Genomic DNA, 27,568 nt, shown 5'->3' with positions numbered 1-27,568 from the left:
CCTTTGGTATCAATTCAAGGGCCAATTAAAGAATGCACCCATCTTTGAAGTGAAGTATTGAGGGCGCGGAGAGGGATGAACCTGGCTCGCTGATGGACTGTGCTCATTCAGCATGCCTTTTCAAGGCAGTTTTGAGAGGCTCAAAGAGAATGAGGCAGGAGAAGGTCAAGTAGAAAAAAAGTGCCAAAGAAACAGCCCCTATTTGTTCGGAGTATTAGCCGAGCAAACTGCAAATAGCAACAAAATGAAATTGTTAATGGAGCAGCCAGACACAGACTTGTCAATCATGTAGTGTGAACAACGTTAGACGCACCAAAGCCCCACTCTGTAGCTTTACCTAATTGTCTTGGGAAAAGCACAAATTGCAATGGATTGTATTGTATGTAACTCTCTTAGAGAAGGTGATACATACACATTACTTTAATAGTGCTTTAACTATGTGGTCTGAAAATGAAAATATAATATAATGAAAATATTATTTTATTTTGGGAATTAATTAATCGTTTGAAATCTTATTTGAAGTTCCATCCATTAAGTTAATTCACTGAATATACCTTATTGGTAGAGCAGTAAGTTAAAAAAGTAATACCCCAATGATCTTTAAAGTCAATAACTCAATTAGCTCTTACTTTTTGTACTAAAATGGGAACGGAGGGGTCATTGGGCCTAATACTTTGAAGCTTGAACACAACTTATTTACAGCATCCTCCCTCACGTCTGACTGAAGTTACTAAAAGCAGGACATCTATACCACATATAGTAACTGCAGCGAGCATAACCACTTTTGTGCTATACTAATGAGTAACACTGCACCTGTAGGAAATCAAGTAAAAATAGTTACATTATCTTCCATCTTCTGCTGTAGTGAAAGGTTTCATTCACATAACTGAAATTAAAATAATACGGTTGGGTCACAAAACATTGAAAAGCCTGAAACATTTTCCTTTGTGCCCAGCTTACATATGTATTATAACAAAGGCATATGTGTTATTGTGAAACAGTAATTCAATGTATTCATGTGTGACTAGAATTATAACTGTACAGTAGATTAGATGTCATGCACCCAACACTGTTGATATTAATAGTTGTGTATAATTTTCTGATATGTAATAAATATATGATTTATAATGTACCTGAGGTCATTGTGGGATACTTACTTTATTGGCACACACCTCTAGTTTTATGCTGTTAGAATAAAAAAAACACTGCTAATAATTTTGTACTCTTTATTTCCTAGTGTATTTAAGATTGTATGTTGCTTTAATAGATTTAAGCAATATCATACTGCATAAATTCCAGCCAAATGTTTAATTATTTCATACCGGCGATACTTATCTGTTTATAATAAATTAGAGAGGCGTTATCATTACAATGGTTACTTACTAAGTAAATAGATTTCAAGATATGGCATCCAGCACATTATAGAGATGAAAAACAAGTTAGTCTAAAATGAAAAAGCTAGCTTGTCGTAAATATACAAATCTATGATATCTGCAATAGTTTTCATATCATATCATAAGTTATATTAAAATGAATTTGTAATCTTCATGTTTACCTTACTGAGAGATTTATTTAATACCTATTCCAAGCTCAGAAAGTCTGCAGATGGCTGTGCATAATTAAGTACTAAGCCTTAAAGAGAGAGAAAGTGGACGGAAATAAAGTACCAACCAATCAGCTCCTAAATGTAATTTTTCAAACACAGCCTGAAGAGTGACATTTAGGAGCTTATTGGTTGGTACTTTATCTCCGTACATGTTATCTCTCTCCAAGGCTTAGTACATAAACCCCTAAGTGGTTTATCATCATTAAAAGCCTTATTGAAAAAAAAAAAAAAAAAATTCTTAAAATGATACATGTCGTATGTGAAAGTTTATAGGACTGTTTCATGTAAGGCAACCTGCATTTTAGGTTTAGCGCTCCTTATTTTTCTTGTAAATGATATCACACAATGATGCTTTGGGAAGCAGAATGTTTATAAACATTTACATGAATATTTTAATCCTTATGTTTTGTATGGAATTATTCTATACAAAGAGACAATTTAGCGTATTCCTATAATAAAGGTGATTTTAAATGATTTTTTACTAAAGACTATATTTAACTGTTACTCTTCTTCAATATTAAATGTTATTTTTTCTGGTTGATGCCATCTGCGTTTGACGTGCGCAGGCATACAAATTGCATTATACTCTTGGCGTGGTATAGCAGAATTAGTTAATGTGTTATTCAATGAGAGCAAAGGAATTCTGCCAAAGGGAGGTCAGAGGTTCTTATAGCCAAGCTAAAGGGCATTGGGAGATGTATATTAAATGCATGTCAGCTTGTGGATTGAGAAAGTAATGCAGTAGTCTATTAAAAGGGACAAGGCTTCCTGAGATGCCTGATCACTGAGCCCAGGGTCAAAGTTTATCTTTGGGTCAGTAATATATTCCTAGTCCAATTGTTGTGCTGTTTAAGATGTCCTCAAATAGACTCTCACTGAATGACTTTCAAACAAAATAGTTAGTTTGAGTCATAATAATAGGGAAGAAAAGAATATTTAAAAAAAAGACAACTTCTAAAGGGTAATGGTATTAAAAGGGTTTTGAAAAAAATAAAAATAAAAAAAAAATCTCAATATATTTAAAACCCTTCCTAACCGAGGGGATAAATCACTCTCATGCTGACAGCATTTCAGGAGAAATTATTTATATACATTTCTATCAGCATTCCTATAAAAATCACAGGCTCCTCATTCTATACACTGCATAGTAAATGATTTGCTGGTGACACCTCTAGTGTACAACATAGAAAATGCAGTTACTGAAGGGTTATTTTGCATTCCAGATATTCCCAATCCATGTACCTGGGTATCTATCAGCTATCAGACACGTTTCTCTCAATACAGCAATATTCATCATTTCTATACGTCTGAAAGACTTTACAATTGTCTAATTTCAATTTATTTAGTATTTTCAAATAGAAATACATGTAAGTACTGTATTGATTATTTAGTGAAGAGAGAAACTATACCCTGGTTATGTAATCAATCCTTTCCTAAGGGCAATGCGTCATTGGTGATTTATGTACCCCCTTTGTTTTTACCATATAGGGAGCCTTTCCAAGCTCAACATGGTGTGTATAGTATTATAGTCTCCCTGATTCCGAAATACGAAATTATTTTGGCATGACTGAGATAATGAAACCTTTGATATTTGATGGTTCAATGTACACAAACTTTGTCTGAGGCACAAATTATTAAAAATATTGTATAAAATTATCTTCAGGCTGTATATAAGGTGTATATGAAACATAAATTAATTTAATGTCTGTACACAAACTTTGCTTGAGCTACAAAATTATTGAAAATATTGTATAAAATTACCTGCAGGCTGTGTGTATAAGGTGTATATAACACATAAATTCATTATGTGTGTATATTTGGGTCCCATTCCCAAGATATTTCATTATGATTTGCAAATATTCCAAAATACGGAATATTCCGTTATCCAAAATTCCCCTGGTCCTAAGCATTTTGGATATGGGAGACTCAACCTGTACACTACTTTTAATTAGCTGCATTTAGTAATTACATGTTTTCCTCACTACAGCACTGGTAGCCAATCTTGATGAAAATGTTTAATAAGTAATACCTGCTGTATTTATTGCACATGTTAGCAACTTGACAATGAATTTCTTTCGGTCCTGGTCCTGCTTCTGTCACTTCTTTACATAGTGTAATAGATATAAATGCTCATTAGATCAATGCATTTGCTCCTCTATAACTAGCTGCAATAAACAGCAAATTAGATCAACCAAATCCTTTATAGAGCACAGACCGTCCAATCACTTTCTATAAAGGAATCTGAACAATCTATGTTGTTTACAGTCAGCAGACCCAGAAATTAAACCTATTATTGCTTAAGCCCAACATTGTTATACGGGGAAAACCCTTTTCATATATTGGGGGATATGTATCAAGCCTTTTAAAGAGGACAAGTGTAGAAATTTTCCATAGTAACCAATCAGCTTATAGCTACCATTTATCTAGTACATTCTATAAAATTATTATTAATTTGATTGGTTGCTATCGGCAACTTCTCCTCTAGTCCTTTATAGAAGGTTTGAGACATCTCGCCAATTATACCTTTTAAATGGAGCCAAATTAGCAAAAAATGAAGAAAATTTTGAGCATTTCTATATTAACTTTTGATCTGCCAGATTTAAATATTAATATGTTTTGAGAAACAATGAAATTATCAGATGACTTTGATTTGGCCATCAAACGTCTGACATGTTGGTCAGTATCATAAACAGAGGATTGGATCAGTGAGACGGAAACGGTTGAATTGCTTCCTAGAAAGGACTTAAAGTTCCTTTAAACATTTACACACAGAGGTATGCTGACTCTATACACTACACTTAAGGGTTATACGTACCTTTAAGCCACTGTATAAAATACTAAGTAGAGTCTGACGTTTGTGTAACCTATGCTGCCTTAATATACCAGGGGGTTAAGCAGTATTGTCATCAAGTGCTTTAAATAGTTTGAGGATGCCCCGGTACTTGTTAGATGGTGATCGAGGGCAGCTGTACGATTTGCCTTCTTAGTCAAGTAATTTCTTTTAACAAAATGTTAAGCACAGATGGGGCTGTGGCTGTCAGTTCCCCATTATTGTCTGCGCAGCTGTTGGGCCTCAATGCACTGTTTTATGTATTCAGACAGTTACTTAGCGGAGGCTCTCTGAAAGCCTGGGCCAGCCTCTAATCGCCAAATAAAATGGCCATTTGTCTCCTCTTCCTATTGTTTTGTTTTGGTAACACATGTCACAAGCTCAATTACCCAGTTCATTAACAGCTCCCACTGGACATGATGATGGGGGAGTCTTGATAAGGTGGCTGGTTGTGCCATATAGTGAATAATATACTCTTCCTACAACTGTAAACAAAAGTTTGGGGTGGACCTGAAATTTAATGAGCTAAAAGTAGCACTTCATTCTGTTCCCTCATCCATCCTGGTTGTGTACATTTTACAACCTGTCTAGCACACTCAAAAACAACAAAAACACAAAGAAAAAAAAGAAAACATGAAATTAACAAAAAAAACCAGAACAAATAAAAGGGTTGAGAAAAACAACACAACAAAAAAAAACCCATACATTTGCTTTATTAAAATCTTTAAGTGTTATTCACAAGATTGGAAATTAAACCTGCTGATCAGTGGTATAATAAGTGGCATAGTAATACTAAATATGGTATCTTGTGTTACTTTGTTGCCATTTAAGTTTTATAATTTGTAGCTGAGGGGCAAACAGAAATATTAGCTCTTTGCTCTGTTTAAATTCCAGTGTGTACAGTAGTGAGTTTCACTTTCTTCTTATGACTTCCTAACTAGTTAACAAATATCTATAGCTCATTAAATATATATATATATGTAACAATGCTGGATTTTCACAATTTCATGGCATTTTGCAGTGAAATAATATTTTCACGGCTGACGATTTCCATGAAATTTGTCGCCACCGTGAAAAATAGACAGAACTATGGTTATTTGTGTGAACAGGATCATTGGGGTTGTCCAAGAGCACTTTGCTGGCTGCAGACACTTGCAGCACTGTTCTGCAGCCTCTGGAAGCATGAAGAGGAATAAAGGGGCACCAGACTTCTTACCAGAGGGAAGCTTTGTAAGGCTTTCTTTCCAGATGTAGGGTTAATATACTGTATTTGCTGTAAATATATGCTGTGACTGTAGGAGGAGGTAGAGGTGGTATTTGTATGTATGACACAATTATTTCTATAGTTCTGTATTTCTGAACTTCCTTTATAACGGATTTCCTGAATATGACATTACCCTCATCAGTAAATATTAACTTCTAGAAACATAGAATTTTCCGGTAGATTAAAACCACACGGCCCATGTAACCACCCCCCCTTTCCCTGCTCCAAGGTATATATTGAGGTCCTTGAGGATCTATTTATTAAACTGAAAATCATGCGGAAATGGCAGTTTCCATATGGTTAAAGGATTCTGACATTTAAAAAATACGTAGAACAGGAAATATTAAGATATCTCTTGCTTTAGGCAATCTAACGCTGCAGAAAGCAGTACCCATTATTCTCAATGGGAACTGCAGTCTCTGCTTACTTGCCGAGATCGGAAAAGCTTAGCCTTTTAAAACTTGGCCCCGCAGTCTCCATGCTCCCCCTCTCCCCGCTATCGCCAAATGTTTCTGCACATGAGCGGTGCTACAGCTGACAGTATGTAAAGTGATAGCGACAGTCAGACTCTTCACCTACCATCCTATCTTGTAAGATACCCCTGAAAATTAATTTCTTATCACCATGATGTTTTGGGTACCAACAGCCACCAATGATAAATTATACCCCATAATCTTTCCTGGTAGGTTTTATGATGCATCATTTTAATAATCTATGTTTTTACAATCTCTAATTTATGAATGGCCTTCTGGAGATGAAGCTTTTAAATCACCTGAAAAAGAAATTCCTAGGTCCATGGTTTCCATTTTGTTATCATTAACACTACATTCAGCGTTTGGGTTTTTGTGAGTACAAAAAGACAAAAAAGTTTACATCAAGTATAATGTGCAAAAAAGTCAGAGAAATGTTTCACAACGTTAATGTTATTTTTTTTTGGAAATCTTTGTTCGTAATGAATTGGCCTGACCTACGGGCCATCTGGATATGTGCATATGTCTAAAATACATTTTGACCTCTAATAGGTCCCTCATGATCAAAATGGCTGTTAAATCACGCTGATCAATTAGGTTACATTTTGCTTTTAATTAATTATTAATATTAATTGTTGTGTAGACAGGAAAGTGTAGCAATAAGAATATTGTGTTGAGGGATCTTTGTTTTACAGAATGTTTGATCTAAGCAGCATATAGCGAACTTAATTATTCATGCGTCACCCAATATTGAATAAAAAAAGAGAGCTGAAGAGCACTTTAAAAAACAGGCACAGTTACAAAAAAACCCACATTCTTATAGGTACATTGCAGATTTACAGTGACAATTATGACATTCATGTTGCTTGAAGGGCACAGAATGCTTGTGGTTTTGTGGAATACAGGGTGGGGTTACAACTCCAGGTGCTAAATGATCTAGAGTAGAGGGTCTTGGATTAACCCCTACTGTGAGCTCAATTCACACTCTCCTCTTCAGCCTCCCCCGCTCTGCCCAAAAACAAAAAAAAAGAAACCTTCCACCCCCCTTTTTCTACACTCCAGTTTTCTTTGTGTATCCTACTCCCTGCCAGGCAGGTGTCAGAGGCCTGAATGCTGGTATAGACTCTGTTAATGGATACCACAGATGGAGCGTGGAAATTGGTAGAAAAGGCCCCAGCCACAGGCCATTTCTCGGGGGCCCCAACAAAGACAACCCGAGTAAGTCAACAAAAAGATCCCAAAAGATCACAAAGGCTGGGTGTCACTAACTCAGGGCCGGCCAGAGGAGTAATGTCCTGAGCAACATAAGTTCTTGTATTTGGATTCTGACACTTCATCTCTAAACATGGCTTCTGATGTAACTCCTTCTGATTTATAGAAATGGGGCTGAATGAATCTCCACTGACTTCTGCTATTTTATCAGCAGCGCAAACTTCACGCTGGTGTAACAAATAGGACGAAGGTCTCTCACATTCAAAAGTAGATTTCTGGGTTATATGGACACTTGTACATGACACCAAATTCAACACTGGTAGCTGATTACTGTCCCTAGTTCCTGGGCACAATCTCAGTCTTTAAAGATATATTACTGAGCATTTATCCTTGATAATTTAGATATTCAACTGTACAGTACAACTGCCATTGTTCTAGAAGCTGAATGCTATTATCAGTTTATGTTCTTCTTCTTCTTATTACCAGTTATTTATATAGCGCACACATATTCCGCAGCGCTTTTACAGATCATATTTGGCCATTCACATCAGTCCCTCCCCCAGTGGAGCTTACAATCTATGTTCCCTATCACATGCTCACACACATACACACTAGGGGTAATTTTGTTGGGAGCCAATTAACCTACCAGTATATTTTTGGAGTGTGGGAGGAAACCGGAGCACCGGGAGGAAACCCATGCAAGCACAGGGAGAATATACAAACTCCACACAGTTAGGGCCGTAGTGGGAATCGAATCCATGACCTCAGAGCTGTGAAGCAGTAATGCTAACCATTACACCGTCTGTGCCTACCTTGTATGCTGTACAGAATTGAAGACAAGCATTTAAAATGTAGGGGATATAGATTGTAAGCGCGATTGGGACAGAGACTGTTGGGAATGACAAAAATATTCTGTGTAAAGCGATGCATAATATAAGTGTGCGTTATATAAATAACTTCATAAAAATATATAAGCATTGTTATTATACTCAACAGTTATCGCATATATACCCTGTACAAACAAATCTCGCAGCAAGGAGCAAAACTTGCCGCCTCCCAGGGCAAGTATCGCCCACAGTATGTCCAGTAATGACATCATTATCACAGCAGCCTGCTGCAGTTCCGCCAGGGCAGGTTCTTGCAACACTGCTGCAGAGCAGTTTTTATTTACCAGTTACCAGTTCTTCCATACTCTGCCACACAAGTGTAACCATTGATATTCAAGAAATTGGAGTGGCCTTGGTGACTACAGGAACAGAGGGTGCTTCCAGTAATTTGTGTTTTATTACAATGATTGAACATAAATGGGGAGACGTATCAAAAACTGTAAAGAGGACAAGTGGAGGTTTTGCCCATAGCAGTGCCGTATCTGGACGGCAGCGTATTTCCCCACGTGGAGATGTATGTGTATGACGAGATGTGTCACCTCTGCATGGGCACCTGGTTTACTATTAGTCATCATCATCATCATCATCATGTATTTGCACCTGTCCTATACTAGGTGCAAAAGATACGTCTCCTAATAGACACATACAGTATACAGTATACACTGTGTACTCTGCTGCATGGGCTACATGAGTGTTAATACGCCCTTACTGAACTTGCCTTTGTGACAATACGCCACTATCATACCCCTTTTCCACCTTTCTCGGCTACGTTCAAAGCACATTGGAATCCGCATTCTCACATTTATGTACATACATTGTCTGGGCATTCACAGAGTGATTTCCATTAAGATATGGTAAGCAAACTGGCATACAGTAAATATATATAGATATATACATATATATACAAAAAGCACTAATCCACGGCACTCACCATTCCTAGATTTGGGGTGCGACATGGTATGTGACCACATTGTTTAAATAGAATATATATATATATATATATATATAAAACATATATATATGTTATATATATATATATATATATATATATATAGTTAATCTCTTAAATGAAATATCATTGAGATAAGCATTTGATCACGAGGATGCAATACGGAGTCTTATATGTGTAGATTTAGATTATGGAGCAATAATTAGAAATGAGACAGACAAGTATAAGTTATTCAATGTAAATGTAATAATCTATATGTTAACACAGTTCTGCCAGTTGATCAATTTGCATTACTAAGAGGACATACTTAGAAATAAACATATATTTCTACATTTTCATATCTGACTGCTATTGATTGATAGTGGATTGCTATGAACCAATCACTTTTGATATTTACTAAAAATGTAGTTAAACCTTATAAATAGATTTAATAGAAAAAACGTATTGCCCCCAAGAAAGTCCATTATAGATATACATCAATTTACTTGGATTCTGGCATACACTACAGAAAGTCCTGATTCCCTGTAGCATGCGGCTGGTAAAATTTTGCTCCTAGGAATCTGCTTGAGAATAGGGATTTTGTTAACAATGAGATCAAGGACAGAAAAGGTATCTGGAACCAGCCTTGCTGGATTACAAAGTCCTGCCTTTTAAGGATCAGTGGCAGCACCGGCCTGGCTGTGAAGTTTAATTAAAAGAGGTTTCAGAATTAGTCTGCTTCCATGTCCCATAGCCACTTGTGACCTAGGCTGCAGCCCGAGGAGATATTTATGTGCACAGCACTGCAACCCAGTGTCATAAGACATTGGTCACATGAGTTTCTATAATTGAAGGCATCCCCGCCAGGACAAGAATAGATAGATCTAAGCCTAAGACCAAATTGAAAGGAGAAAAAAAAACTCAATTTATGATAAAAGGGATTGTATACCCCATAATAAGCACTCTGATCGGACTTAGCTCTCTAGCAATTTAAACAATAACAATATATTTGTGTATATGCTGGGCCATTTATAGAATGATGCCATTTTATTAGTTCCACAAAGGGTATTATTACTAGTTTTTAATATTTTAGTAATTTGCTGTTTATAACAGCAAACAAGATAATGGTTCCTAGCTTGAAAATATAATGAATCTATGATGTTTCTTACTGCTTTATATAATCCAATGATGTAAGAAAAAGGTCCCTTGTTGGGATAAGCAGTGATGTAGCACATTCAGTTAGGGACCGGGCACATTGGAGTGATGAATTATAGCTCTGTGTATTTAGGAATAAGCACGGGCTAAATGTATCTCCAGTGCCTATTTAAAAGCACAAAGCCAGATACTATGATGTCATACTTTGTCCACTGGGCTTTACTACAAAGTTCTTGTTTGTTTTGTAAGGCTGTGCATAAGAACAATCCAGTTTTAATAAAGGCAGTGTATTTTCCCATGGTCTGGAAGAAACAAACTTGACAGATGACAGTCTTTTATCTTACAATATCTTATCATCAGAGGAAATAACTTAAAGGGCCTCAGAGGTGTTTGATTGAGAAGATGTCTTTCTTGGCAATCCCCTCAACTAAACTAACCGTGAACAAAGTCTATCATTGGAAAACAGATTTTACTGGTGTTTTTGGATTATGTGCAACTGTCATTCCTCATCAAGATCATTTATTTAGATTTCCGGTTCCCAATGGTGTCCTCTGTTTCCCTCAGCTCCCTCATCTCCGCAATCTGAAGAAGGTTCTGATATTGACTCCGAACCAGACCTCCCGCTGAAGAGGAAGCAACGTAGAAGCAGAACCACCTTTACCGCTGAACAATTGGAGGAACTAGAGCGAGCGTTTGAGAGAACTCACTACCCAGATATTTACACTCGAGAGGAACTAGCTCAAAGAGCGAAGCTCACTGAGGCACGAGTACAGGTACACAATTATCATCTTCCTATGCTGTCCAGTGTCACGTTTAATTCTATTGTAGTCATTCAGATACATTTCTCCACTTTGTGTGCAAAGGAATGAAAATAGTCACCTTACATCAGTGGTTCCCAAACTTTTTTGAATTGCGGCGCCCTAGTGCATCAGAATTGTTTTCACGGCACCCCTAAGCCAAAAGTTTGTTATTGAGAAATTCTGAATTTTTTTTAGTGAAGTAGTAAAGTGAAGTAAATTGGGCTTACCTGTCATCCTTAGGTTCATTTATGTAGTGGGTGACAGGTTTGCGCTTCTGTTTGTCCATGTCCAGGGTGCCAGGCGCAGAGTTTGGGAACCACTGCCTTACATAGTATTTCTGCTGTTATCTAAATCCATATATATAGGGGGTCCAGTGGTGGCTCCAGAGGTGGAGCTGCAGTGCAGTCCAAAATTCAAACAGGGGAGCCACACCAACTGCCAGTGAGTCCCGGCCAGCGATATTGGACAGCGTTTGGAAGGGCAGTTGGTGTGGCTCCCCTATTTGAATTTTGGACTGCACTGCAGCCTCGGCTCTGGAGCCTCCACTGAGGGAGTCTATGTACTAAGCCTTGGAGAGAGAAAAAGTGGATGGGGATAAAGTACCAAAACAATCAGCTCCTGTCACTTTACACTTTATCTCTCTCCAAGGCTTATTACATAGAACCCATACTTATCTCATGACAACCCACAATTGTATACATTGGTTAATGTACAGGTGGAGGGAGTATCAAACAGAGCAGGACAAAATGGGGGGCAAAAACCTTATCATGTTAACAGAAGTAATAAACATTGTTGTGTTTCGAAAAAAAACATTTATTTTTGTAAGTTGATGACCCTTACCAGGCAATTGCAGGAGCCTTTTTGCAGCTGTTATAATGTGTCTTTAACCCTCTGACTTCACAACATTCCTTATGGCTTCCTCAGATCCCCAGGGACTCATAACCTGTCACACTATTACCATGATCTACAGCCTAACAAATTCCCCTGAACATCTAACATATGGGTCTTTAACTGAGCTCAGCATGAAGCGGCATATCACTGTCAGTCAGGACCCCTTTGCTGCTGAAGAGGTGCACAGGACATCACATTACCGCAGCAGTAAAGCGGTTAAACTGCTGTGGAGTCTGTGAGACCTTTTTGATTTTTCTAGTTGATGCCTTTTATTAAAGGGACCACATAAGCCTCCTGAGACCACTCAATTTGACTTGTTTTATTTTTTTGTCATAACCCTGCAAACTGGCAACACTGCTTTCGTCCACATTGCTAAAAACATAGGCTCAAATCAAATATAGAACCATATGACATTATGTTTGCTGTTGCGACATTTTATCTGTATAAGTAAGAATTGCGTTAATTGTTATAGATTACTGAATAGTGTCTTCAGTATTCTCTGGGAAATGTCTCTTTAATATACCAGCAATGATTGCGTCAACACAACAACACAAAAGTTTAATCCGACTAAGGAACCACAAATAGTATGATAGTAAAGAATGTATAGTCCTTAGCTAGTACGAATGTAAATTTATGTAATGTAAATCCACATTGTTTTGCCGTGCTTCTTTCATAGATGTGACACAGTAATTATTATATGAGACAGTAATTATTTACATTTATTGTATAGATCTTTTTGGATAATGGTGTTCCAGCACCCTGGGGAGTGACGGTGTTGGGTCAGAACTCACTACACAATCTGTCCTTGCACAAGACAGTTTGTTATCTACACAATATGTTATAGGGCTCACCCATCATTGTCCCCCAGAGAAGGCTGACCGTTCATTTCACTGCTGATGAAATCCCAGAGTGCACATGAATGATTTTGGATAATGATGTAATCTTACTGGTTTTAATTTGAGAATTACAATGTTGTTTGGACAAGTAAAATGGTACAAGAAATGGCACAAGAGTATTCCCTTGCAAGGCAATAATAAACATTTAAAATATATTTTTCATTTATTTCCTTACATGCTACACTTGTTTTCCCAGCACATAAATCTATACTATAAATTTTCATTATGAATTGGTGACATTTCCAGTTATACTATTTTGTTTTCGTAACATTTATTTATAAAACTGCAATTCCTCTCTTCTCTGTGTCTGTTTCATAAAAGTGTCCACATAGCGGAGGTTGCCATTTGTGGGCAGATCTACTATTCATGAGTTTGAAGCCTATCCATTCTCTAGGTTTTGGTGACATCTCAGGGGCATGGCGGTGTATCTGGGATCTCACTGGTTCTTAGTGAATTGATAGGATGAATGTTGGTCCAGCCCCTAAAATGTCTACCTTCACATTGTGTAGGCATTAAGTATATACAATCGCCATGGCATGTACATACATTGTCCTTCAACTGCTGTGGACCTTTCTATTCCAGGTGTGGTTTAGTAACCGACGTGCCAGATGGAGGAAGCAAGCAGGAGCCAATCAGTTAATGGCCTTTAACCACCTGATTCCAGGGGCTTTTCCACCTGCAGGGATGCCAGGTCTGTCTTCTTACCAGTTATCAGAAACATCCTACCAACCTACGTCTATACCACAAGGTAAGTCCTCACACACTTCAGAGAGCCACGTATCACCAATCTAAGAGCAACCAATGCAAAATGTTATAAAAATGAAGAAAACCTTTCCAATTCAAACTGTTACCTTACTTATAATCAGTGTTTTATTACAGTCCCTACTAACTATGGAAACAATCTATGAATTCAATACATGTTAATTGTGTCAAAGTAATTACAGTGCATTTTGTATACTGAAAACTGTGTTCAAGTTTATTTCCCTATTAACATGTCTCTATATAAGATTAAAAAAAGAGTATTCTGATTTTTTTTCTCCTTTTCCAGCTGTGTCTGATCCAAGCAGCACGGTTCACAGGCCCCAACCTCTCCCTCCGAGCAGTGTTCACCAAAGCAGCCTTCCTTCCAACCCTGAGAACAGCTCGGCCTACTGCCTGCCCAGCGGCCGGCATGGATTTTCCAGCTACACAGACAGCTTTGTACCCTCATCCGGGCCTTCCAACCCCATGAACCCCACCATTGGCAATGGCCTTTCACCTCAGGTCAGTGGAGTGTTTTCATTCCTTTAGCTGAGTGCCAGAACCGAACAGGCTGAGCACCTCAGGCAAGAAGGAGAGAAATTGCCAAATTCGAACCATAAAGCGTTCTTTATATGAGCCACATGATTCTGTTTTGCAAATTTCCTTCCCTTTATTCCTCCTCCACCCCCGCACTGGCTACTTCAAAAGCTGTGGCTGGTAGGCTGTCTTTCAAGTGTTTTTCTTCCCCCAAAATAATCTGGACCTTTCTGGAGTTAAAAATGACAGTGGCCACAAGGCAAAGAATCTGGAGGAACTGTACAGCAAAGATCGTGAGTTCCAAAACACAAGACAAATTCAACACAAATGTAAAACTCTAAGTTAGTTACACTACTTTGTAAATAGAGCTTCCAGCCTCGCTCACTTACATGTTTGTTATAGCTAACTTCTCTACAGACAAAACCGTATGAGTGATTGTTTAACAATTATTGCCTCTTATGACAAATATATTAGTCGTTATACTGATTTTTTTCAAACTGCTTACGTGGTAGACACCAGTTCACTTCAACAAGACATTTAAAAAAAATAAATAAACATAAAATATAATAGATAATATTCACACATAGTGACAGAAATATTTTGTAGCTAAGTCTGTTCATAGGCAAACAGAGTCTGAATTAATTAATAAATAAATGACTGGCTTTGTGATGGATCGCAAATGCCCACACACACTGATTAAAACCACTTTTAATGTGTAGGAACTTACGGACATAAATATTTGCAAATCTTGTGTTTTTTAGGGTTAATAAGAATGATAAACTAAACTAAAAAAAAAAACCCCATCAGCATCAATAGGTTAGCAAAATGCTGGCATGTTACCAATATGTGTGCTACTCAGAGCAATAATTATACTGTTAATTTTCATTCAGAAGAGTTTGGGTGGTGTACTTGGGAATTCCAGTAAAATAAATTGACTTGGTAATTGAGTGTCAAAAGGTTGGTTGAATTTACTACGGTCCACATCTGCCTGAGGTTGGTTTGACATTGTTAATGTGTGTCTAAACAGAGGGATTTTTATTATATCAGAGGGACTAATATTCAGGTGTCTAATAGTTTCACTGAACGGCATGCAATCTATAATTAAAATCAGGCTTCTTTGTGGGGCTAAGTGGGGGCAGCTTCACAGCTATGTATCCTCCCCAAACACATCTTCCTCACGGCAGTGAGAGGAAACAGAAGGATATTGAGAATGACATAAATGAAAAGTGAAAAGACAATTATACCCAATTACACACTCATCAGCCTGGCTCTAGCACTGAGAGGGCATCTTAATAGGCAGAAAATGAGATTTTAATGGCACAAAGGGGAGCAAAAATAACGACTTGCGTCTCTTCCCTCTCCTCTACGTGAGGTTAGCATCTTGAGACGGCTTCAGCTACTCTCTGCTAGACAGTGATAAATCTGTGAAAATATAAAGTTCAAAGACTCGAGAGTTAAAAAGGGTGCGCAGTAAAATGCAATGGAATAAACATTACTGCCTATGGGCAAAATAACTCATAAAACCTCCCTTTTCTAACAGTAAGTGTAATTACATTTCAGTGCTTTCTACTGCATATTAGCAGGAAGTCTAAACTTTCCGGCTTTTAATACACAGTAGGAGTGATTGACTTTAAAATTAAACAATCTTCTTCTCTTTTTTTTTTTTAATGTTATGGAATCACATAGAACAAGGCAGCAGAAATGGAGATTTATCTATTAATTAATTGGACTGGCTGGACATGCTTTTACATGAAAGATGTACTGAGACAAGGGCCTATCATCTTGGTATAACAAATTTATTTGCACTTTGACATTTAAAAGAACACTGTAACAGACAAGGCGGGTGAAATTACAGCCAAATCGATGTGCATAAAAGCTTTGGCATTACATTTTTAAAACTAAAACTTTATGATGGAATTCTCACATAACTCTATTTTTACTGCTGATGTTCTTTAAATGCTCATTGTGAAACTTATCCTTGAAACGTTTTCTGAACCGACTTCATAAATAGGAGACAATTCACTTTGTTTTATTAAAAAAGGTGCCAGTACTCACCTAAAGTTACAAGTTGATGCATGATTTATAGTATCTTCCCCACTCTGGATTAGTGTACAGATGCTTATCCTATTCATTTCTGAAAATATATTGTTTTTGGAACTACTTATAAGAATAGATTGTAAGCTTGCGAGCAGGGCCCTCTTACCCTTATGTATGTGTTTTACGTATGTCTTGTATGTATGTCTTTTACAACCCAGTAAAATGTTAATGTTGATTCAAGTTTGTAAAGTGCAACGGAATTTGCTGCGCTATATAAGAAACTGTTAATAAATAAATAATAAATAAGAATTTAAAAAACTAGACGAAAAAAAATGGTGCCGGTTCTGCATTCCCCTGTTCACCACCACAAATTAATTTCATTTAACCATTTTCAATTGTGCTTAATGGTCAGTTATCAGCACCATGAATACACAACCATATAAGCATATAGGAAATCAGAGCTCTACTTTTTAGAGCTGACAGTCTATCGATTGACTTGATGAAGGCTCAGAATGAAAGCAATGGGTCAATGCAGAGTTGAACGCTGGTTCATTGTAAGGCGTGTTTTGTGTGTATTTGCTCTGTGCATACTTCGGAACCAACTATATACAACGACAGGTGATGTAGTGTCATACATAGGATAGGGCTAGTCAGGGGCGTCGTAACGATTTTATGTTGGGGGACAACATAAAATTGTTCGTCCCCTCACCGCCCCCCCACCCCCTACATCAACTCCAACTTACCTGTTGCACCGGAGCTCTGTGGGCATGCAACCCCACTGTGTCCATGGAACCACACTTCCGCTCTCACGCAATTTCACATCCGGGTCGGGACTGGAGGAACAATGGCCGTGGATAGTCAGGGGCTGTGCCCCCCTGCACCGCATGGAGGAGAAGGTGTAATGTGCGGTGTTTTACCTTAAACACCACACATTACACCTCCTCCACCTTGCAGTGCAGGGGCTGTTCAGCCGTATTGCTGTAAAGCACAGCCCATGACCGTCTGCGCCTGGCCCTGTGCCTTTCAAATGTTGGGGAGATGAGCTGCCCCCTTACCCCCCCTGTTCCGTTGCCTATGGGGCTAGTGCAATTGTACAGTGATAATGATGACATATCAGGCCTGGTGTACAAATGGCCGCAGAGATGTGCACTCCATATGGGGAATCGGTATGAAATACCAATGGTTGAATAGCCGCCGGTTCTCATATCCCGACAGCAGCCAGTAAGTACTTTAACCCTCCCCTCCTCCCCCCCTAACCCTCCCTTAGGGGTGCCTTACCCTAACCTCCCCCCAGTGGTGTCTAACCCTAGCCTCCCTACAGGGGTGCCTAACCCTAACCCCCCCGTCACCTAGCCTAACTCTAATCCTCCCCGGGGGGGTGCCTAACCGTAAGTTCCCTGGGGGTGTATAAACCTAACCCTCCCCCCCTGCTGCGACAACATCACTATCCCCGGCTTACCTTGTTCGGCGTGCTGGGTGTCAGGATTTTGGCGTGGGGCTAAAGATAGGCGTCGGCATTTCGACGCCTATCTTTAGTCCCGGGTTGGCCTTCTGCCGTTGGGATTTCGACGGCCGGCATTCTGGACGGCGGTAATTTATCCGCATTCCCCATATGGACGAATTAAACAAATTTAGTTCATGAAATGAGAGCTTGCAATGTTTGTATGCCTTGTTTCCTTGTGATGGAAAGTTCCAATAATTAATTTCTTGGAAACATTAACAATAGGCAAAATTACTCCACAGAAAGGATGTAATAGCTAGAAAAAGTAACTACAATTAATATTGTCTCTTAATGTTTTGTTTTGCATTGTAGCAGAACAATATTCCTAAATTCTGCCCATTCGATAACTCAGAGCATACTCTTTTCCAGCTGTATCATCTCATTTATGAACTAATATAGACAACTAATGTTTTCCTGTAGTCCATTGACACTTATTAATGTGGACCTGACCTTCTCCTCCTAATGGCTGACATGACAAATTCGGAAATAATTATTGAATTCTATTGTCCTTCCAAATCAGTGCAGCGATATAAATGCCAGTAAAATGAACAAACTAGTGGTCTATGTACTAAGGGCCTGATTCAGAGGTGCTCGATATTTGCGAGCGCTCGCTCTGAATCAAGTGCGGATTTAAAAAAAAATAAAAATCCGCCTCCAGGCCGCTCGCATAACTGTGGATGACCACCCACAGCTTTTGTGAGCGGCCTGGCGATGGTCGTGATTATTATGGGCGTGCGACGAGACCCTTGTGGTAGGGTCTCGGGGGGGTCATTCAGACCCGCTCGCGAGCAAAGGACGCTCGCAAGCCGGTCGATGTTTGCCGAATGCGCATGCGCACGACGGAGGGAGCTCCGTCGTGCGCATGCGCGAGGCCCGGTGAGCGACGAGGAATACGTCGCTCGGGGTCTCGCACCAAAGGGGGCGTGCTGTCGATGGTGACTGACAGCACGCCCCCTTTGGTGGGCGTGCCGTGGGCGTGGCTGCCAGACGGAGGCGTTCCCAGGGGAACGCCTACCGTCTGAGTCCGGCCCCACTGACATCTGGGTCTCGTTGCAAGCCCGATCATCATGGCCGCTCGCTTTAGCTGTGGGTGGTCACCCACAGCTATACGAGCGGCCAGGAGGCCGGGGCTCGCGCACGCGCATTGTGCACACCGCGTGTGCACTGGCTGACCATCGACCCGCTTGCTAGCGCTGTGCGCTCGCTAGCGGGTCTGAATCAGGCCCTAAGCCTTGTAGAGAGATAAAGTAGATGAGATAAATTACCAACCAATCAGCTCCTAACTGTCACTTTACAAACTGTGTTTTAAAAATAAGTTAGGCGCTAATTGATTGGTATCTATACACTTTTTCTCTTGTCAAGGCTTAGTACATAGACCCCTTAGTGCTGAAACTAAAAGTGTTATATATTAGTGCTGAAACTAAAAGTGTTATATATTAGAAGACCAGCTATGCTTTCGTAGATATATCGACTGCAATGTCTTAATAGATGGGCTTGCCTTTGTGAAGAAACTATTAAGGTATTATGAGTGGCTCACAGACACTCTGCAGCAATTCAATGATGTCAGTTCCTAGGAATTAATATGCTGCACTTTTATGAATTTTGGTCCAGCTTAGAAAATGGCTTCCTCCATGCAGTTTTATTTAAGCACAAAATAATAGGTTTACATCTAGCCGTGTGGCACGGGTGTTTCCCACCCACATATATGTGCTAAAATGGATTCTAAAATGAATGGGCTTAGCTGGAGAAATCCCATCAAGGTGTATGACAGATTATACACACATGATGGAGATGTCCATACAAAAGAATGAGAGATAGAAACTGCCATCAGTTGATTCATGCCCGTGTGAACACGGCTGAGGAATTCAGTCATACTACGCAGCGGGAATAGCACAGAGCAGGTGGCACCATTTTTCTTAGAACTGGGAGCTCTGGCCTGCATCTGTTTCCCATCACAATAGAGCAATGCTCTGGACATCTTCAGGACAATGTGTCCGGCTTCCTGTGGAGAAAGCTTCTGTTAATTACACGCTACACATGTGTCAAATATGAACAGTTATTGTTAACTCCTCTTGTACTGGAAACATACAATAACATATAGGGAAAAGAAATGGGATTTACATGAGAAAAATGTTTGAAAAGAGAAAAATGATCTACACTTTGGCTCACACACAGCATAGGCAGCCATTTTGTAAGCAGAACCAACATGAAAACTCACCCTATGTATTTACTAGAAGCCAGTAACATCATTGTGTCATTTGGTGCTAGTCCCTACTGCTCCCACTGGCGTCGATTCAGAGTTGCACACAAGTTGGCCGTAATTACACTTGCATTGCTTGCACCAAACTAAATACGGATATTCAGCTGTATACTGAGATGCATGCATCTACATGACCGGTACACCACTATCCATATGCTTGGTTCAATAACCATCATCAGTATCCACATGTACGTGCTCCAGCCCAGAGATGGATCTCTGAGAATTTGCATATCTGCATAGCTGCAATTGCTTTTACTCCAGTATTAATGCCAGAGGAAACCCGTGTGCAGCGTGCCATCTATGCCTCTATGTCTGAACGAGCGAACAAAACTTGCGTTCGTTTTTTGGAAAAATACGCCCCCTGGCCGCTCGCATCCTACGTCATGTCCGCTATTTATTAGATTAATCGAGTACATCGACAAGGGTATGAACTATAAAATAACCCAGTGACGTGGTCAATGACGCTGCTGTTTTAAATATGCACACCCATAAAACGCCCATTTTGACCTTTAAGCACGCCTGCGTTCTGATTTCCACTCCCCATTTTCAAGCACCTTCCCCTGTTACCACCCACATACGCCTCTTTCTGTCACTCAAAATAGCAGGCATTCGCTGTTTTGCGAGCACATGAATTTCGGCCGCACTGACTGGTTAGCGCATGCGTATAACGATCCGTACGCAGGCGCAGTTGGGCTAACATCGCTCGGAACGAACGAGCGGCCGCTTACGAGCGGCTCTGAATCAGGCCCCTTGTGTTATCACTCACTTATATTTTTATTTTCCTGCTTATGGTGTGCCTTACAGAGTACATGAAGGGGTCTGGAGTGCCTTACAGAGTACATGAAGGGGTCTGGAGTGCCTTATAGAGTACATGAAGGGGTCTGGAGTGCCTTACATAGTACATGAAGGGGTCTGGAGCGCCTTACAGAGTACATGAAGGGTCTGGAGCATCTTACAGAGTACATGAAGGGGTCTGGAGTGCCTTACAGAGTACATGAAGGGGTCTGGAGTGCCTTACAGAGTACATGAAGGGGTCTGGAGTGCCTTACAGAGTACATGAAGGGGTCTGGAGTGCCTTACAGAGTACATGAAGGGGTCTGGAGCGTCTTACAGAGTACATGAAGGGGTCTGGAGTGCCTTACAGAGTACATGAAGAGGGTCTGGAGTGCCTTACAGAGTACATGAAGGGGTCTGGAGTGTCTTACAGAGTACATGAAGGGGTCTGGAGTGCCTTACAGAGTACATGAAGGGGTCTGGAGTGCCTTACAGAGTACATGAAGGGGTCTGGAGTGCCTTACAGAGTACATGAAGGGGCCTGGAGTGCCTTACAGAGTACGTGAAGCGGTCTGTAGCGCCTTACAGAGTACATGAAGGGGTCTGGAGTGCCTTACAGAGTACATGAAGGGGTCTGGAGTGCCTTACAGAGTACATGAAGGGGTCTGGAGCACCTTACAGAGTACATGAACAGAAACAGTATGAACAAAAAAAAAGGAGCGATAGGTTAGGATGAGAGCTGGAAAGCTTTGATAAAATAGTGAGTTTTGAGAGCTCATTGAGAGTTTTGTAGAGGTGGAGAGTCGGAGAGGGAGAGAGTACTAGTGGTAGGGGACAACACTGGCAAAATATTGGAGGTGGAATGGGATCAAGTAATCGGTTGGGAGGAGAGTCGGCGTTCATTTGTGAAGAGAGATGAGGTCAGAGATGTAAATGGGAGAGGATTGGGTGGGGGCTTTGTAAGTGAGTGTGAGGAGTTTTAATTGGGTTCTGAGAAATACGGACTGGAGCTCAGGAATCGGACCTGTGCCTGCATCTCACAGGCTATTATATAAGGCCCAGAATGTCATTTTGTTTCTTTACTATATTGAATAGTCTCCTGATAACATCAATTACTGATCAGGGATGTAAAATGAAATCATGTAATAAAGACTGCTGTATATTGACTTCTTGATAATAAAACAAGAAGTGATCTGCATTTAGGAATAAACATCCTTGATTAGTTTGTTATTTAGTATTTAGACGATGTGTTCACAATGTCATAGGGTTTATCAATTGTCTGACTCATTTATTTTTCTAACAATCTGGAAATAATATTATTAAAACTGAACTTTTTAGGAAAAGCCCATTGTCTAGATTTGAACTTGCAGCGTATTTTCACTGCAGCCGTTTAGGGTGGATGTCTCATTAGATTAAGCTTTTTTTAACTGTTTAATTTCCATGGGACTTAGCTAAGAGGTAACATTGCAGATAACTGGAGCTATGGAAGTTCAAGAAGCAGGAGAGATGTGTTGGGATATTATTTGCCATGCAATGAGATCCTTATTACATTATGCGAGTCTTCAGGAAAAATTATCCACCATTCATTCTTACCCAATTACGGATGCTGGCAATTCTAAACCAGGCAGACAGCTTTCAAGTGTGTGAGAGACTTGCACAAAGGTCTGCCTCTGCAAACACTGATGCTTGCTCTTTCACGGTGGACACAAGAGCTTGTCGGGAACAGGAAACACAGCTAAGTAGATACTCACTAGTTTGGTAAAAGGGATTAGACCGAGGTGACCGTGCCCTTCCTTTGGTTCTGTGTTCATTTGAAGAGGTCAGGGCACAAAAAATACAGGGGTCTTCAAGCCTGGGGCTACTTCCCTTTTTAGCTTCCCAACAGACATAAGCAGGAAAATAAAAATATTAGGATGTTAATTCAGTGCAGGTAGCTTCACGGAAGACTAGAGTTCAAATGATGCAGTGAGGCCCACTCTAAACTGACGACTTGTATTTCTTCCTATTAGAGTTCTACATTTGCCCAACATATTAAGTGAAAATGTTCTGCTTATTCACTGTATAAAGTAAACTTCAACTTTTTGAACAATTTTTTTACTTTGCAAAAATATCACTGATTTGTTTTTCGTTTTTCTTTTAGATATTTTATTTACTGTCTTAACTTCCTTTATCTCATATATGTATTTACAAATGTCTAAAAAAATAAGCTCTGACATATATGTTTATATGAATCATTTATAGAACCTTTGAGAGACTATGTGAAAAAAGATTTGTTATTGGAATTCAAGCAGTATTAGTTTATTCTCGTTCTCATTGAAATGGCTATTAATGTCTAGTCTCTGCACTGACTGATTGCCATTAATGATGTCAGTTGTCAGTAATGTTAGTAAATGTATACCTGTAAATTATATGTGTAAACAGTTAGTTCTGATGTCATTACTTCTGTTTTCATTGGGATAAGTTGCGTATAATAAGGAATAATGCAACTTCTACTGTAAATAATGATGGAATTACATTTCTGAAATTTGTGGCCTGTATAATAGCACTTAGCCTACAGACTTGTGCTTATGCCTAAACTCTTCTGTAAATTCTGACGTGTATAAATTACAGTATGGGGTTATATTATCCATTATATAATGTACAATTTACAGAGACATTTTAAAGCACTTACCCTTCTAAATAAGTTTTGGTTAAGGGTGCAAATGGAGACAAAGTGACAAGAAGAACATAGAACTGTGTTCAGGGGTGTAACTAGGTATTTGAAGGCCCCATAGCAAAAGTTTGTATGGGCCGCTACAAAGCACCCAATGGTCTGAAATGTAGCACCCAATGGTAAGAAATGTATATAACACATGTAACTCAAACTGAAGTCTTCAGCAAGTCTCGTCATTTTTTAATTACTGTAGTACCAGATGTTCCTATACATAAGTCCCCCCTGCAATAGGAGATAGGATATCTGCAGTAACAATTTAATTTCCACATCTCGGTTATTTGCTGCAATGCCAAGTTTCACCAATTGTAGCCTGAGAATTCATGAGATTTTGCATAAATTCTGCAACTTTGTTCTAAGATATATTCAACAAGATTTCCATTAACTGTGTATATACCCAAAGTTATTGCACAAGAGTATGTATGTGTAATGCATGCCGTTGACTAAAAAAACATTTTTATTTCCTATAGGTAATGGGTCTCCTGACGAACCACGGAGGAGTGCCTCATCAACCTCAGACTGACTATGCCTTATCTCCATTAACTGGGGGTCTTGAACCCACCACTGCTGTATCAGCCAGCTGCAGCCAGCGAATAGAACATATGAAGAGTTTGGATAGTCTATCATCATCCCAGTCTTACTGCCCTCCAACGTATAGCACATCAGGATACAGCATGGAGCCTGTAACGGGATATCAATATGGCCAGTATGGACAGAGTGAGTATATTTATTTAATAAGTCATCAGTGTCATATATGTTGTGATTTATACTGCTATAAATGAAGTCTCAGAAGCTGAAAGTTCATTGCAATTTCCAACATCCCACTGGAAGGTCACAGGTTATCTTCTAAGCTTGAACTCTACTTTAACTATTCCCATTCAGGCAGGAGGCTCTCCTCACATGCAGTGATTTGACTTTTTTATCAGATAAAACAAAAAAAACAAGAAACATTGTGGCTTCCAACAGAAGGTTGATGACTCTCTCTTTCTCACTGAGTCTCTTTTGTCTCCGGTGCTCGTTGATTGTTCTCTGAAAAACATCTGTTGCATAATTATTTGCTTAAGTGATGTCAAGAACATCTTGAGGTGATTATGTGCCGAGACATGAGACCTGACCGCCATTAGGTAAAACAGAAGGTTTTGCCCGACATGCAATAACCACGGGCATGCCCTGTATTAAAAACACATGCCTTTAATCAAGTCAGATCAAGAGTCATTATTGTATGTGATCACAGATTCTGAGGGGTTTGTCAAACTTGTCCCAGGAATAAAAATATTAGCCATATTCTTTGATATCCCAGTATTACATATGACAGTGTCAACCTATGGTTCAGGCTGGCTCTTGAAGTGAGTTGGTCTTAACTCTTCTAAACATCTTTCTTTTTCTTACAGGTGCCTTTCATTATCTGAAGCCAGATATTGCATAGAGAGACTGTCGCTCTGATGACGTTATACCCGGAAGTTTAAGACAGGATGGATAATCTCATCAATTAGTAGCCCCAAATGGGGCTTGACTGCAAAATAAACAAATAGACAATGATTACTTCTCCTTTTATGAAAGTGCAGTCGATGATGGGAAATACTACCATCCAGATGGTCATATAGGGCAAAATTGGGCATCCTGTGTTTCTGCTGGAAGGACTTATCTAGCTCTAGAGACTGAACAAGTATTCCAAGTGTACAACTCAACAGAGCTCTGCTTTATAAGTCACAGGTTTTCCTGGCCTTCACACACATGGCTCAACAAAATCCAGGTTAAAGAATAAGCAACGAAAATGACAAGATCGAATTGGGAGAGTCTGTTTCACCTTCTCCCCATGTCAGTAACAAAGTGATGAGACAGCTGTTGAGGAGAAGCCTTTCTATTTTGCACATGACTACACAACTGGCATGGAACAGGGAAGACATGAGATTCTGTGCCAGTCAGGAACCAGTCATGTTGAAACGTTGTCATTTTGAAGCTTCTTTTGACTGTATAGATAACATTCCAGTTCTTCGTGTTACAACCTCAGGTGGGATCTTCCACTTGATATTTAAGGTTGACATAAATAGACAAACAGTGACTAATGTTTATAAAGACTTTAGTAGGATTAACACCCAGCATTTAAGAACTGGCAGATACATTTGGTGTGAGAAATAATTGACAGGTGAACACCCAGTGCCAGTTTTTGACTGAATTATTTGGATCTCTAGGCTGTCAATCAATGTGCAATACCATACCTCAATTCAAGATCCCTGTCCCTGTCTTATCTAATACAGTGGAAGTGTATTTTTCTGCAGGCATTTCTCATTTTCAAAGGATTTTCTTGAACTTGATTTCACACTTTTCTACATGAGAAGGCAACACTTTCTATTTTATAGTACAGTAGGAAAAGAATTCCACCATTTTGTCTCTGTTATGTGTTTCTCTAGACTGGAGATAGGCAACCTGCTGATTGCCAGCTGTTGGTGAAAGATCCAGGGTGCCCTGCCAGGTAATGGCAGACAGGGTATGATGGGACTTCAGCAATAACTAGCAAGCCACAGGTTGCTTAATCCTACTCTAAAGACATTTCCGGAGTCTAAAGAGTTGTCTTGTGGGATTCCAAATTAGCATCAGACAACTTTCTGCATTCCAGATACTGCTGATCACTTGGGATAATAGAAGTTGTAATTCAGCATTTTCTTATTCTAAATCTTTAGCCAGATACAGCATTGCAATACAAATGGATGTTTCCTCATTTCATTAAAATGGACCCTTTGCCAACACACCCAGTGGAGGCAGTCATGTGTGGGGTGACCCTAGTCACTAGGAACTAGTGTTAAGGATGGGGTGTGTGCATACAATGGGTGCACTTTACAAAATGGAGATGCCTACTACGAACCACTTTCATTACTAGATGGGTATGCAATAAAAAAGTTTAGAAAAAATATAACGAAAGTGTAAAAATGATGTTGGGGCAGATAAATTACAGTCTTATTTATTTCTTCGTTTTTTCTGGACAAGCAAAGCGAGGTAGAGCACAAAAAACATTCCTTAAAGAATGATGGGTAATTAATTAGGGGTCTAGATAGGATAAGGTTAGTGCTGAGATCACACTTTCGTCTTAGAGGTGATGGAAGAAGGTACATTTTATCTGTGTGTAGTCGGTGTCACCGGCAACAGATGCTGCAATATGTTTCATGTAAAAAAAAAAGTGCAGTAAATATTTACTATTTATAATAAACCATTATAAATACATGTCATGCAAACTTGTTTTTTATGTCATTGCTGCAATGTCAAGATATTTAAAATATGTACGTGGTCAAACTGGTGTGTCCCTATTGTAGCTAACAGGTCAGGTAAGAAAGAAAAATTAGACCAAACAACTGTGTGTGACGACTAAATTCAACAGTAACTATTCCTCTAAGACACCTTTGTGATTGAGGTCTTCATGCATGGCACCTTACATTCTCACAATGCCAAAATATTGTACCAACTGGTTTATCAACTCAGACTTTCATGATCTGGAATAAGCCATTATTTTTGTCTAATGTACTCTCCGTTGGTAATCACTATTGGTCAATTAAATAGTTGCGAACATCCGCCTGAGAGCACGAATGTCGTTTTGTTGAGCTAATGCAGACATTTATACAGACAACGCATGGATCTGAGGGCCTGATTCAGACCCATTCGATAGGATGCGTTCACATGCAGCCGTCAGCTGCCAAAGTATGCAAATCCTGCGATCGCTAGCAAGACATTAGCATGCCCACTATGTCTTGCTGTGCGATCGCGGTATGTATTTAGATGCCCACCAGCCTGTCACAAGACACCCACTTTCCCTTAGTAACACACGTCATCTCCAGGAAGTGTATTAAACAATCGGTAACATTGAGTAACATCGGACCCATACGGAGCACTTGTAGCTGACCATACCCTACCGCAAGCATTGCGAGTGCTGCAGTGTGTAAGTCAGCCATGTGATGTGTATGCTGACGATGCATCTTAATTATGTACGCCCCTGAAACAGCATTCAGATGCACAGACACGCCTGCTTTCGCACCACCACACCCCCGTTACAATCGACCAACCCGTCACCGCCCACAAA

At 39.5% G+C, this 27,568-nt stretch overlaps 1 protein-coding gene across 5 annotated transcripts in view; it reads left to right on the top strand.

Moving 5' to 3' along the window:
* The window catches only part of PAX3 (paired box 3), a 70,653-nt gene extending 43,978 nt beyond the window's left edge, over positions 1-26,675 (top strand). For all 5 annotated transcript variants that reach the window (XM_088472111.1, XM_088472114.1, XM_088472112.1 and 2 more), the window contains 5 exons: positions 10,917-11,125; positions 13,522-13,687; positions 13,988-14,202; positions 23,970-24,216; positions 24,891-26,675. In XM_088472111.1, coding sequence (XP_088328237.1) covers positions 10,917-11,125; positions 13,522-13,687; positions 13,988-14,202; positions 23,970-24,216; positions 24,891-24,925 — 872 coding nt within the window. In that variant the 3' untranslated portion in view covers positions 24,926-26,675. The remainder of the gene's footprint in view (positions 1-10,916; positions 11,126-13,521; positions 13,688-13,987; positions 14,203-23,969; positions 24,217-24,890) is intronic.
* Positions 26,676-27,568: the final 893 nt, after the last annotated feature.

Source organism: Taudactylus pleione, unplaced genomic scaffold (assembly GCF_031769625.1).
Source record: "Taudactylus pleione unplaced genomic scaffold, aTauple2 ptg000120l, whole genome shotgun sequence".
Taxonomy (NCBI): Eukaryota; Metazoa; Chordata; class Amphibia; order Anura; family Myobatrachidae; genus Taudactylus; species Taudactylus pleione.
This window is presented reverse-complemented; position numbering and strand designations above follow the sequence as displayed.